Consider the following 14816-nt stretch of genomic DNA (forward strand, 5'->3'; position numbering starts at 1 on the left):
GATGCCAAAACACAATTAGAATTAGAAAAACAGAAGATAAAAGGCTGAATCCATTCAGATCTATGTATAGATTCAACGTAAGTGGGGTTGCCAGTGTGAAACTGGTCACTCTGAGCTAGTTTAACTGAAATTTCAAAGGTTTTTAACAATGTCAGCAAAATTAGGTGTTCTCTGGCAGTCTTCGCTTGATGCAAGTTCTTATTGATTAACAATGTAATTTATCCATTTATTTCAATGTTTAAAAGCAAAACAGATCTAAATACTTGAAGACTTGAAAAATATAGATAGCTTATAAAGGTTGTTTGGAGTCTGTTTGAAAATCATGGAATCCAACAATCTGACAAACCTGACTTGGCTTGCCAAGTAGGTCAGAAGACTTAAAATCTGGAATGTTCAGAATCAGGTTATTAATTGTGCTTGTCTGTTTGGATGGCAAAGAAGAAAAAAATACCATGGTTAAAAATACAAAATAATCTAAATTATTATAATTATTTTGAAACATAACGAAAAGGACCACAATGATCATCCAGTTTCAACCCCCCTGCTATGTGCAGGGTCACCAACCACCAGACCAGGCTGCCCAGAGCCACATCCAGCCTGGCTTTGAATGCTTCCAGGGATGGAGCATCCACAACACCCTTGGGCACCCTGTTCCAGTGCATCACCACCTTCTGAGTGAACTCAAATTTCATATATCAAATTCCAGGCATGCGTGCTTTTTAACCAAGTTTTCCCAACCAAGTTTTTGTAAATATGTCATTCAAAACCTTTTACCACTGAAACAAAGGTATAATATGTTCCCATACTTGAAGAAATCCTAGAAGAAATGTATTATTTCTGTTTGTAACTCACTGCAGCCTCTCCTATTTGAACAGTACTCTAGACATGTTACAGGTGAAAGATGATCTATCGTCGCACTTGTGAAGAACCAGGACTGGCACAATATAAGAAACAACACTGCAAGCAGGACTGCTGGTGCCTCTTTTTCTCTACAATGGCTGCAAAGTTAGACTGATGGCTCTCTGGGCTTCCTGCCAGAACAGCACACCAGATTAAAATAGAAAGAAGGGAAACAGGCAACCTGGGGCCCAAAAGTTAATTCTGACCTTATGTATATAAGCTCTACGGGAAGCTTGGGCAAAGCAGAATACTAATACACCATATAAGGGGCACACAATGAAACCAGATTAAAAAAAAAAGAATTTACAACAGCTCTTGTCTATCACGTTCACATTTTAGTATTTTGAAACCACTGATCTTGAAAAATAAATCTTCATGAGTAAGAACCAAGTAGTTACTTTTACTGAATAGTATAACATGCATTGTGGTGATACATCCACAGGACAGCTTCTTTCAGTGGAAGTAAACTGTATATTTTTTAACTGTATATATTTTATTCAAACCGTGTCCCTTTCTATTCCATGGATTTGTAGGCTTAAACACAACTTCTCTGAAAGCTTTGAAAGCTCTTCCCAAAGACCACATTTAACTTTCCAGAGGAGAAGAAAAAGCATGTCAAGTAGCTTAAACTGTACTTTTCCATTTTCCTCCTATAAAATTCATATTTATTAGCTGTGTACTTGAATCCTCTCCTGATTTTAAACATAAATACCTGGAAAATCAAATTAAAAAATATCTATTGCAGAGTGACTTGACTTTTCAAAGCACCTGCAAAGGGCAATAGTAGCCCAAGCCCAACATGATACTGCCTGCTTCAGTAGAGTGCACAATACAGCATAATAGCAGCTTCACGTGTCAGTTGCTTTCATGCCAGATTATCTCCCATAAGCTTTGTGGGTAAACTGCAACATTTTGTGACCAATTTTGAATTAGCAGAATGACTTCTAGAAACTATTACACATCAATGAATATTACATGTTTGGATGCAAAATAAGTTTCCTAAACCACAGCATTAATGAACAAACAAAGACATCCAATTCCAAGAGAACAACCTTCCACTTTAGAAATTTACATAACAACACCTGTAGGGGCATCTGTAACAAATTGTTTCAATACTTCCTGCTTATGCTTGGCTGCCTTTGTGCTTTTACTGAATGATTGCTACATCAGACTTGGTAAAATAATTATATGCTCGGTGTTAAGTACATTGTGTGTAATAATGTCCTCAAGACAGAAATAAATCCTACATTTTTGCTGTTTTCCATATTGCTATCATTTCATTGCTTTGTTTCTGGCATACAGGTCTAATATTTGATTACCTGCAGAACAAATTTGTGGTGAATTTGGGGAAAAAAAAACCCTAGGACTGGATTTCATCTATCACACCGTTCTTGTTATTTTGGCCTCCATGCATTAGAAACTAACAGACAACAACAGCAGCGGTTGAATTATCTTGCTATCAACATAAGGAACTTACTAAACTCTAACATGGCCTGGTTAGAGTAACACAGATTTTCCTGGAAATATAAACAAGATTTTCTAAGTGAAAGTGAATTTAGTTCCTACCACTTCTAATCCATCCTTATTTTTAAGTAAGCCCACAACTGAAATAGCCATTGACACATGCAGTCTGTGCTTTACGCTACTAATGACTTGAATGCAACCTCAAACTGTGACTGAAAATACTCTTGCACAAAAGTGCAAAAGATATTCAAAAAGAACTATTTAGAATATTCTACTGCAATAACTAGGAAACTGTTTTTCAAAATGTGAATTAAAGAAGATAGGAAAGGGAAAAAACACAGATTTGCATAGAATATACACAAAATCAGTCACAAATCTTGCATCTTAACTGAGAATTCCAATCTCCATCCCTCAGTCTCTTGACTACACAGCTTATGAAGGAGAGCATGCTGTTCCTCTGAGGTATAAAAGCAGATTGTAAAAGCCCTTGTAAATATTATATCATTTTATATTTTTGCCTTTATCAACACACTGTTATTACTAATACATTCCAAAATGATCCTTACTTGACTGCTCAAATGTGCAGTCTCCACGTCTAGCTGTTTCCACAAGCAGCCATGATTATGTAACCCATACAGTTTCTGCTGTATTTTCATTCCCTGCTAACCATTTACTAATAAAAAATAGAAAATAAAATATCCAGCACTATGTTAGAAAAGATTTATGCACAGATCATAAGCTCTAAGAGATTAGACTAGACCACACCAACGTGGAAAATTAAAAACAGTTCTCCGTAACCTAATAATATAGTCTAGAGTGACCCAGCAGGTCTTCACTACAATGGGGCCACATTCGGTAACATTCTTTTTGGCTGGTTATACATTCTGCCACAAAGGGTAATACCAGATTCTACTTAGTGTAGTGATTTTCATACAGCGGATGTTCTGAAACACTGTTCTTCTAAGGAAAAAACAGAACAAAACAAAAAAAAGAAGCAACGTTGCAGGACAAGATTCTCCATTAAAATTTTCCATCATCTAAACATCCAGAAGCCAAGTTAGGCAGAAACCTGAGACTCATTCCTTCACCCTAGGAACCCAACCACTAGAGAATATCCTTTCTATTTTTTTTCCCACATGATTAACAAATATAAATATTTACATGAACTGTAGCACTAAAAGCCTACGTGTTTACCACCACATTCAGTTCCCACATCTGAAAAAAAAAAATTAAAGTTGAATCCCCCTCCTGCCCAAAATTATTTATCTGTGAGTTTCTGTGAACACTGTCTGTTACACAGTTACTCCAATCAGTACCTGCAGACTTGTCAGTTCAGCAGCTGACTTTCCTTTGAGGCAGAGAATGAGTGCCACAAATGCGTTTAAGTCTTCCAGAGAGAGACTACTGACCTAAAACAGATGAAAAAGTGACAAGTTATTTGCAGGCTCTGAAGAGAAATTTTCTGATAACTGGCTCCTCTTTTTCTCAAGTACACCAAACATAAATCCATGGCCTCATGGAATTATGACAACCGTGAATTCACTGACAAGGAAAAGAAGTTTAAATGGAACAAAACACTTAAGTTTCAATATCTGAATGAAGTGCATAGCTCACTATACCTGTGTATAGCATATACATACAATTTACATATATATATAAATTATATATTTACATAATATACATACGTATTCCCTTCTCCTGTTCCTTTGGCACTTCTTAACAACAAGAAATTTCACAGAATCACAGAACGGCCCAGGTTGGAAGAGACCTCAAGGATCATGAATCTCCAACCACTCCGCCACAGGCAGGGCCTCCAACATCCACATTTAATACTAGATCAGGCTGCCCAGGGCCCCATCCAACCTGGCCTTGAACACCTCCAGGGAAGAGGCATCCACAGTCTCCCTGGGAAGCCTGTTTCAGCACCTCACCACTCTCATAGTAAAGGCTGTAAGGCCTACAGCTCTGCATTGCCCATCTTTTAATGCCTTGATTTGCATGGAAAGTTGTGCAAACCCGATTTCAACTCTCACGAGTTTCTATTAAGACTAATATAAATTACAAACTAAGAGGAAAAAATGAATGAGAAAAATAACAAAAAATACTGATGCAAATGAATAGGAAAAAGAAACATAAAAGACAATTACGATTACTTCATTCATTTATTTGCTTAAGAAGAGCAACCCTTAAGATATAAATTATTCAACCACTACTGAGAATTGTTTTGTTTTGCTGTGTTTTTTGCTTATCAGATCTTACTACTTATCTCATTGTAAAATACTTTCCTCTGTATGAAGTTATTAAAGCTTGCATAAAGCATGAGAATGTAAGGGATATTAGAGAAGTTTTAAGCTTCCAAATGTTCCTTAGTATTCATTAACCCCACTAAGAAGGCTGCTAAGGTCTGACGATGGCCCTACCTTACCCTGTATTTCAACTCAGGTGTCACCTTTGTGTAGGTGGCAACAAACCCATGAATTTTATATGACCTGAGGGAAATGATGTTAGTCTACCTCAAGGCAGCCTAAAACTATACAGCTTAAGTCACCACAGGGTTAAAATCCACCTTAGCTGTTTAATGCAAATGCAAAACTGAAGTGTGAAGACAAGAATTATACCACAGTTAGACGAACACTGTTTTCTCAGCTATAAAAACAAATGGAAGCAATACTCTCAATTCAAAGTGCAGTTGCTGACACTTACTCTTGTTCTTCCTTTCAAACACCCCAAGAAAACAAATGGACAACATTAGAACACTAAACAACTAAGCAATGAATCACATTTTAATCCAAATCTGATCATTAGTCTGGTTCACAGGGTAGATTGTACCTGTGCAACACAGAGAGCTGAAAATGGGACAGGTGTTGAGAAACATATCTCAAATAATCTTACTATGGAAGGGTATACAGAATAGCATGAAAAAATAAGTGAAACAGTGAAAACATATCATATCCAGACATGAAAAAAAAAGTAAACTATGTTTTTAAAGCTGAGTACACAATACTTATCTCGCTGCATTGAAATGGTAAGGCATGAAGTGTGGTTTCATGACTTTGATCTTCAAAAAATATTTCCATTAATATTCTGCTATACAAAGATTAAAGGAAAAAAAAAGGGCTGTGTGGGTCATTTGTTTAATTCCCATACATACTGCTCAATGCATCATCTAAGACTGAGCAAACGTATATGAAGAAAAAAAAAACCCAATAGGAAACCTAGAGAGAATCTGTTTTCACTTATCACAAACCAGTGTAATTCTGTTACTAAGACAGAACAAGTAAAGAGTAAAAAGCAAAACATGGAATGAAATGCAATTCAGTGTTATTAAAAGTGCAACAGAGTTCGCTAGATTAGATAAAGGCATAATAATTTACTCATTCTCAGAGAGAAAAATATACTTCTGAGATCACATTTGAAAGGTGGCAAGTATAGACACATTACAAATAAATGAAATTTAATTAATGAAGTAATATTGCATTTAAATTTGCATTCCTTTTTGTTCCAAATAAGCAAGTCTGCAGGCTGCTAGGTATTTACAGGTATCTAAGAGAACTATTAACTAGTGATCACCAGTTACTCAGACTTTAATGAGAAGAGCCATATCTTTAATTCAGACTTGAAATGGAGTAGATTACAAGCTGGAATGAAAAAGCAGTGAGAGCTAACTAAATACTTATACTGCCTGCTGGCATAGCCTACACAGTCACTTGAAGGGATGTCTTCTTTTGATGACACTATGGAAACACTTAGAAAAGCTTTCATTTTCAAGCAAGTCCCCAAAAGGGTGAAAAACTCCTCCATTTACACTCTCTCTGTTAAACTGCCAAAGGGGCTTTGTCATGGAAACGTGAGAGTTATGATGTACTAGTAAAAAAACACTGTTTCTTAAACAGGATGATGCATGTCAAATGGGGTAATTAAAATGCTGCAATGCATTATTATTGTATTTGATCAACTGTGCCTCCAGTAATGATTATGAGAAAAATTGTCCACAGGCCAGCAAGGAAGTTTACTAGTCAATCACACCTATAAGGGCGGACAGCTGAAGAAACAGTAACTGTCCCAGTTACCTGCAGCATAAGGTAGGTCACCAAGCAGCAGAATGCTGCAACAGGTGCTTCTAGAGCTTGGAGCTCTTCCATCGCATCCTGAAGGTGAAAGCATGCCAGAAACGTACTGTACCGTTGCTTTTCCACGTCAGGTCCTTTGGCAAACCACAGTGTTTTCAAATTAGGTGTTCCACCTACAAAAGAAATCCATTATTTTATGTTGGCAGCAACAAGATAAAACACGCTTTCCAAACTACAATTTGAAAGGAAACTACTGATCTGCTTTTGGCACTTGAAAGGACCACAGAGTGACAGTAACATTAATTTGACAAAACTTGGCATTTGGAAAAAAAACAAACAAAAGTTAAGGCTTTCACTTCAAACAAATTGTATTGAAAGGTGAGCTACAGGCAAGAAGGGGGCAGACTCTTCAGCAGGGTGTGTTGTGATAAAATAAGAGGAAACTGTTTCAGGCTTAAAATAGGGTAGATTTAGTTTAGATATAAGGAAAAGGTATTTTACAATGAGGGTGGTGAGGCACTGGGGCAGGTTGCCCAAAGATGTGGTGGATGCCCCATCCCTGGAGACATTAAAGGCAAAGCTAGATCAGGCCCTGGGCAAGATGATCTAGCTGTGCATGTCTCTGTTCATTGCAGGGGAACTGGACTAGATGGCCTTTAAAGGTCCCTTACAACTCTAAGGATTCTTTGATTTGATGACTATAGTAGCACTTAAGAGGGCTTAATTCAACAGTTACAGAACACAGACAACCTTGAGACAACAGATGTTCACCCTTTGCAATAAAGTATGGCTTAAAGTATGTCCTTTTCCCTGCTTCCCAAGAGTATTAGGCGAGGTTAGTTTCATCATAAAACTGAGATTCAGTGGGATATAACAACACATCTTTCTTTTCTCTCCTGGTGACAGTGCACTGTACTCCCTTGTGGTATGCCAGGACCTACTTTCTTATTAACACCTCCTCTAAAGAACAAGCTGGCCACTTATGCCATTTTGCTGGCAAAGCCAGATGTTGCACTCAACAGTGCACAATTATTCTGCAGCAAGTTCACTAGCAAGTTTGGAGAAAAAGATTAAAAAATAAATAAATTGAGGCTATCTGGCACTCTGTAGTCCATAGGCAAACATACAAAACATTACTGCAAACACATGCAAAACAACAGTCACTGGTGATGTATAATATATCTTTCCAGGCTTTCCTATTGTGCCATTCACCACAGTGTCTAAATCTTTAATATTTACCCCCTGTTACCATCTCCCAACTTGTGATGTGTCATCCAATGTAAAATTTGTTCCCTATTTAAATTACATTTAATCCTTTATCCAAATAAACACTGACACATATGAAATAACAGAACAGCTAAGCAGCTATGCCTAAGAATCCCAATTAATGACAGACTCCTACCATAAAGCACTGCTGCTCCTGTAGATAAATAAAAGAGGTGTAAATTTTAAATGTGGACCAATTAAGCTGCATCTGGTAACACCTTCTTTTTTTGAGATGTGCAGCTGCTGTAGTCCAGCTAGGAACACTTGGTGGTAATAAATTGTTAAAGTGACAAGGTGCTGAATATATACAGATAATGTTTATTTTGCCAAGAAAGCTCATTAACCAAATGGTCCTAATTCTACAGAGAAGGTGAAAGTAGAAAGTTCTTAGTATTGCTTTCTTCATCTCCCCAGTGTATGTCTGTTTTACTATCTAAGACCAACTTTCCCATCCAAATTTTTAACTATGCAAATAACTTCCACTGTACAAACGGTACGTTTCTCATCTTTGTAGGAAATAAATATGTTGTACATAAGAACAAACAACAAAGAAAAACACCAACAAAAAACAACAACAATAACTTGTTTTGGGTTAGAAACGTAGGTTAGCGATACCACAAACACGAGTGGCGAGAGGGCTGGTATGGACAGCATGATACAGCTGGTTTACATAGTGGTAACAGTTGCTTTAAAGAAATAACAAATAACAGAGTGAATTCCAAGAAGAAACGCAAAGGTTACATGCGCGAGAACAAAACAAAGCCAGCTTTTCCTACCTAGGCTAACCAAATGTAAGGTGAGAGACAATTTTTATGTAGGTAAGCCCAATAAGTTTTGATGGCTTCTGCTTTCCCAAAGGTTCATGTTCAGCTGCATGAGGAGAAACTCCAAGAATCAGTTCCCTTTCTGACTGTACTTTGTAAAAACGAACTGCATCCAAGGGCATACCTAATTATAGAAATTTTCTTTCTTCAGAGCAAAACCATGAACTACATCAATAATCAAGGCTACATATCTATACTGACAGAGCTCAACAAAAAATTCAAGACATTTCTTCCATAAACAGTTCCTTATACTTGAAGAAGTGAAATTGACTTGTGCCTGGGAAAAAGAGGTACTGATGAATTATGAGTTATTTACTCTGGGAAAGAAAACTTGACACTATCTCCTTTTGGCACATACTGCCAAAGGCACTATTTTTTTGAAAGAGTCTTGATGCATTCTACAAATAATTAAATTCCAGGTCATAATCGAGGGAGAGCCATTTATTAACCCTTAAATGAAAGATAAGTAAAGCAAACAAATATGCTGGAGTTTAATGATTCCCTCAGGACGATGTGTACGGTCAACAGACCTAGGATTCACACAAAGTAGATCCCAGAAACAGATTTCTGCTCCAGTTTAAATCTTACAATGTACTGTGCAGCAACTGGAAAACACTCCTAAAAGAGAATATTACTAGGACAAGAATGAGAAATATTTTGCTTTCTTAACACATCTAAATATTTACTAAACTGACTTTGAAACTGCAACAACCACAAGTGAGTAACAAAAAGGAGAGAAATAGAGCAAAACATGCTTAAAAATATAACTGATACATCTTTACAGTAAAGATTAGTCATGAGAAAGGTATTTATCCTATTTGGGTCATAGAAATCATAAGGTCCTACGAAATACAGAAAGAAACTCAAATGCTGCACGTGCTTGTTGTTATTCTCAACATACACAAAACTGTGTGAAAACAGTATTCAGTAGTATATAAACTGTAGTCCTTGGAACCTCTCAGAAAGAGAACATCACAAAGAACTCCATGGGGTCAAATAGTAGTACTTGCATAAATATAAACACAGTCAAATAATAAGTGAGAGAAAAATAATTTGCTATTTTTTTCCCCTTTTCATTCATAAATTTAAACACGCTGTCATCATGAAAAGTATTTCATTTGTTTGAACTTCAGTAACTCATTTATGAATATGGATTGCATGCAAAATGCATTAACACTATAGTGTCACTGAACGCTGGGCATACACAAAGGTGACTCACATTCTTACCAACTTAAATAATATCATCATTATGCACATGGACATAAATGTATAATATTAAACTGTTTACATCCATTTGAAGTAGTGACTGTTGACATTTCACTTTAGAACACCAGTAACAAAACACCAACATTTCATTGATTTACACGCTCATGGAAACACTGAGCAACAAAAATAAGATGATTAAAATGTACTGGACAATGCTCAGTGTACAGGTGTGTTCAACGTTAACATACAACCAACCTTGACCAACTCTAAAGATGCTAGAAACCCAAATGCCAATTAAATCTGACAATTAAAGAAGCATTCAGGAAACAGTATTAGAAAAAAGTAATTTGAACATGAGCATACTCATGATATATTCCTGCAAGATATGATGACCAGAAGACTGAAAGTATATTCAGACTCCTTCAGGATAAAGCAGTCTACATACACAACCAGCTACAATATCCCATATGTTTTCAGAAATAAAACCAAATGCAAAATCCATACATTTCCAGTAAAGACTTTAAAACTTTGTTCCATAACAAACTGTACAGACATCAACTGGATGTTCACGCATTATGTATGTTAAGCAATTTCTTAGATCATAGATCTTCTAACAAAATTCATTCCTCAGACATGTTTTAAAATCACTTTAAGTAATGCTCTGTCGGTTATGGGAAACATCACAATCACACTCATTCAGATGAAAGGAAACATTCCAGAAGGGAGAAAAAGAAATAGAATGAGAGCAAGCAAAGAAACTAATTCAGAAGATTCTCCCAAGAAAAATGCATATAAATTATAAACGCTGTAGTTTAAATATATTTTAAACTATCATTTTACAGCCTTTAGGATTCAATGTTTCATTAAAAAAAAAGCTAATATTCAATATATCACTAGCAAGCTTTTCATATTCAAGACAATTCTGCTGTTTTACACACAAAAAATCCACGCATTGGTAAAAACATATAAATTTATTTATGAGATCAATGTGTAATCTATAATTCTTAATGAAGCATAATTCAAAATTCAAACCAAATATTCTTTCTTTTTAAAATCTAAATCAAATACAGGAGTCCACATTTCCCACATATTCTCAGTTCACTTCTAAAGTAGTTACTATGATGCTATTATTTTTTCCCCCAGAAAAATTAAACAAAGAACTTCCCCAGACCGATTGCACCTGTGACTTTCAAATAGTTCCTACTAAGGTTTCTTGTCTTTTTTTGAGTAACCTGATCTTGATTGACAGCTTTGAACTCTTCACTTCCCTTAAAAACTTCTTTAAATGTAGCTCTAAATGTGATCCCTGCCTGAAAAATGTGATGCGCTGTAGAGAACCTTATTTGGTGAATTAGAAAGACGTGCTGTGGAAAATAAAAGATGCATGAGCGAATGTAAGGCATACAAATATGGACTGCAAAAATTTTAGAAAAATATTTGTCTGCTGAAGGAATGACAACAGAGCACTAAAAATAAACACTAGAAGTCCTCCACCCCCTTTTTAATAGTCTGCTAGAACAGCCTTTCATTACTGAGTTAGTAAAGATTATGTCTCCAAAGATAATGTTTTTACAAACTCCTGATATGCAGCTGCTGTGCACAAACAAACTCAATCTGAAATCCTATTTATTGTCAACATGAAGGTGGGTTCTGTGTGTAGTATGTTTGCAGAGCAGTAGAATCAGAATACATTCCTCCCAAGAAAGGAAGACGGTACTATATTACCTATAAGGGAACATTTCACAACAATAAATACCATAATATTTACCATGCAATCAGAGAGTAACTGCATAGAAATCGTTTATACTTTGTTGAATTTGTTTGTTTTACAATTGCATGTTCTCGCACCACTATACACTGAAATAAAGCAGTTCTACAGGACAGGCAAATCAGTTTTTATCCTGCCTATTCATATCCATCTGGAAAATTTCACAATGATTTCATGCCATCATCGAGTCAAACAGATAATTGCCCTGCTAATAACATACTGGAGCTACTGTGCAGTGAAATTATTGTATATCAAATGAAGGGCTTGTTTGTACTTTGTTTATATAACTCAATTCTTTCCAAATGTGTCCTTTAAAAATGATTTTGAACAGGCTGCCAACTAAAGATCAGCTGTTTTCCTATCAATCTTGAAGGCTGTTCTAAGGTATTACCAGTTTTAATAACGAAGATAAACATCCAACCTTAGGAGACTTTAAGAGACATTTTACAGTACCTTCTAAAGCACTCCCTAACAACAACAACAAAAAAGGCAGCGTGCTCCAACTTGATGTGTATATTCACAAAACAGAAGTGAAAGGATTTAAACCAGATCAGAAAGAGGACTGCTATGCAAAGTTCTGCACAAAGTATTAGAAATTACTCTAAAAATTCAATTAGCTGATCGTTTTTCTTAATCATATTTTCTTAAGATATCAATGGTTTATCAGTGGAAATGTTTTTCCTATAAACAAAACAGATCCTCCAAGCTCCTGGATCCACATACTATTGGTTGAATAGAAAGTGACGTAAAGCTGTGAGAATAGAGTGGTTACAAGCACAGTAGCATGGCCAAATTAACAATTAGAACAACTAATAATGCCAAAATAATGAGATATAATAATAATAATAATAATAATAATAATAATAATAATAATAATAATGCCAAAAGTAATAATGCCAAATAATAATGCCAAAAATAATAAGAAAAAAAAAAAAGAACCCCAAATTGAAAATGATATAGTACTGTTTACTTCCTATGCTAAACTTGCATAGCATGACATAGGTTAGTGATAAAGGGATGAGTGATATATAGTGCCCAGTCTTTTAACTAAAGTGTGCTTCCCCATAAACACATCCCTCATTATAATGATTTCACAAAGAATGTTCAAGAATACATCTTTTACCAAAGGAAAGATGATACAAACATACAAAACACTCAGTGCTTAAGATAGTGAAAGACATCACACAAAAACAGGCAGTCCCAATACACTTCTGCTGAAAACTGGGTTTTCTTTTCTGAGTTGTCTCAGGTGATCTAAAATTGCCATATTCTCCACCGGCCTCATTAACTCATTCTCTCAGCTCCACAGGAGAATTTTAATTATATCCTTGCACACCGCTTATTGTGGCCTCAAAGCAGTACTTAAAACATTTCAGGAATTGTTTGCATTTTAAAGTGAATGTCTGAATTAGCACTGGGTTCCACGAGACATGGTAATAAGATATAGCTCAAAGCTGAATCCTCTTCTAATTACACAGTGCAAATAGAAGCAATTATAGGCATACAGCATTTTTAGTTTAGCTTCTAGATTTGTACAGTCACTTTGGATATTGTGCCTGATGGTGCCTTTGGATGTCTGATATCTTCTAACAGGATTTCAGGGATATCAGTATTTCATATTTAAAAACTTTTTCATCCTACCTGGAATAGAGGGCTGTATGGGTTGTATCAGCTCAGGCTGCTGTAGAGGATTTCCACAATAGACAACCCACTCTTTCACCAAAGGACAGGTTCCATCTAAAAACAGAGTTGGGTGAGTAAGACAAGTGCAAGTACTGATATCCGTATAAACAGTGGTGGTAAGGATTCTAAGTAATAGAAAGCACTTCATAATGGTGTATTTGTTTAGCTTCTTTAAAAACAAACCAAGCAAGAAAAATTAGTTTTACTATCTTTATGACAAACCATCAGGACAAGTGAAGAGAGTTCAAACTATGCACAATTAATGCTGAGTTTTGACTTGGGAATTTGATTACTTAATGCCAAATCTCCTGGCATGGAATTATCACAAGGGAAAAGAAAAAAGAAAAGGCTTAACTTATCAAAAATTTCCCCCCAACAGTGCACATACAGAACATCACCAGTTGTGTTCAGAAACAGCAGCTCCTTTGCTTAAATAGGTTCTGAATGAATCATGAAAGGTCTGCCTAGCAGGTAAAGAAAAATTTCAGCTATGCGCAAAACACCAAAATCAGAGACTGCTGGAAACTTGGTGCTGCTCTACACCTGCAACAACAACAGCCCTACTGAGCTATCCCTGGTGGTAACTGGTAAAAATTCTCCTAATGGCCTGTTTTTGACAGCATCAAAGGCATGGTCAGTCTTGGCTGCTAATCTTAGAACTGGGAGTGATGCCAGGACTTCCAGGAGCTGGCCACGTGTTCAGGCCACATTACATAACCTTGCAACTGGTGCAGGTATTTCCATGAACTGAGCTCGTGCCAAAGCCTGTCGGCTTTGTTCTGAATTCTTTGTCCACAAAAGAGCTTGGCTGTACTACTTACTGTTGTTTCTCCCTCCTCTGTCAATTTCTCTAATAGTATAACAGTTCTAGGAACAATGCTAGAAGTTGTCAGCTTACGTATCACTATAAGCAATACTCAACCTAATGATGAGAAAAAGCTCATTTTTAAAAATCACAGGCAACAAATGCTGTATTTATCAAGATCACCATCAGTCCCCTACTTATTTTCAATGAGTCAAAATAAGGCTCCGATTCTGGTAACATTTCAGTGAGTAAAAGTATGCAAGTGCTCACCATACACCAAATTACATTCAGTCATAGCTCTATGAGCAATTCTTCCAGCACACTTTCTCACTTTTTCAGGTAAGAGCTGATTTGTTCATTCCTACTCCCTGCCATTCCTTCACCATAAGAGTTCATGACTACAGAGATGGACATGGAAACAGAACCAGGTTACTTAGTTAGCTGGGAAAGTGGCATATTCTATGCAACTGATTTCAAAGGATAAGATATCCAGCTCCTGTTGATTCTTGGGTATCTTAGGCTACTTGAAAACCTCAACCTACACATTCAAAACTTACAAGAGCAGTTTAAATAATCTTAACTAAAACTGCAATAATTGCTTTTATACTGGCTGCTGTTATTTCTATTTTACAGTAAATAAGCAAATTTGTGAACTGCAGAGAGGTCAGTACCCAAACTGCAAACTGGAACGTCATGTAGTCAGCCAACCTGGTGTCGCATGAACTATACTGTCAGTTTTTTCATGATGGCAGCAGGCTCCATGTGCACTAATTTAATCTGTTGTTAATTAACTGGTTGATTCCTTCCAGCAAACTCTTATTTTAATTCTA

The 14816-nt window shown here is 36.2% G+C and overlaps 1 protein-coding gene across 5 annotated transcripts in view; it reads right to left on the reverse strand.

Annotated features, from left to right (window-relative positions):
• Nucleotides 1–14816, reverse strand: part of FAM120B (family with sequence similarity 120B) — a 47953-nt gene that overhangs the window by 21933 nt on the left and 11204 nt on the right. For 4 of the 5 annotated variants that reach the window (XM_015857934.2, XM_032443394.1, XM_032443393.1 and 1 more), the window contains exons 4-6: nt 13140–13235; nt 6435–6607; nt 3681–3773 (exon numbers count right to left, since the gene is read on the reverse strand). In XM_015857934.2, the coding sequence (XP_015713420.1) occupies nt 3681–3773; nt 6435–6607; nt 13140–13235 (362 nt within the window). The remainder of the gene's footprint in view (nt 1–3680; nt 3774–6434; nt 6608–13139; nt 13236–14816) is intronic. The other variant, XM_032443396.1, reaches the window with a different exon arrangement.

The sequence above is a fragment of the Coturnix japonica genome, chromosome 3 (genome assembly GCF_001577835.2).
Source record: "Coturnix japonica isolate 7356 chromosome 3, Coturnix japonica 2.1, whole genome shotgun sequence".
In the NCBI taxonomy this organism is placed as follows: Eukaryota; Metazoa; Chordata; class Aves; order Galliformes; family Phasianidae; genus Coturnix; species Coturnix japonica.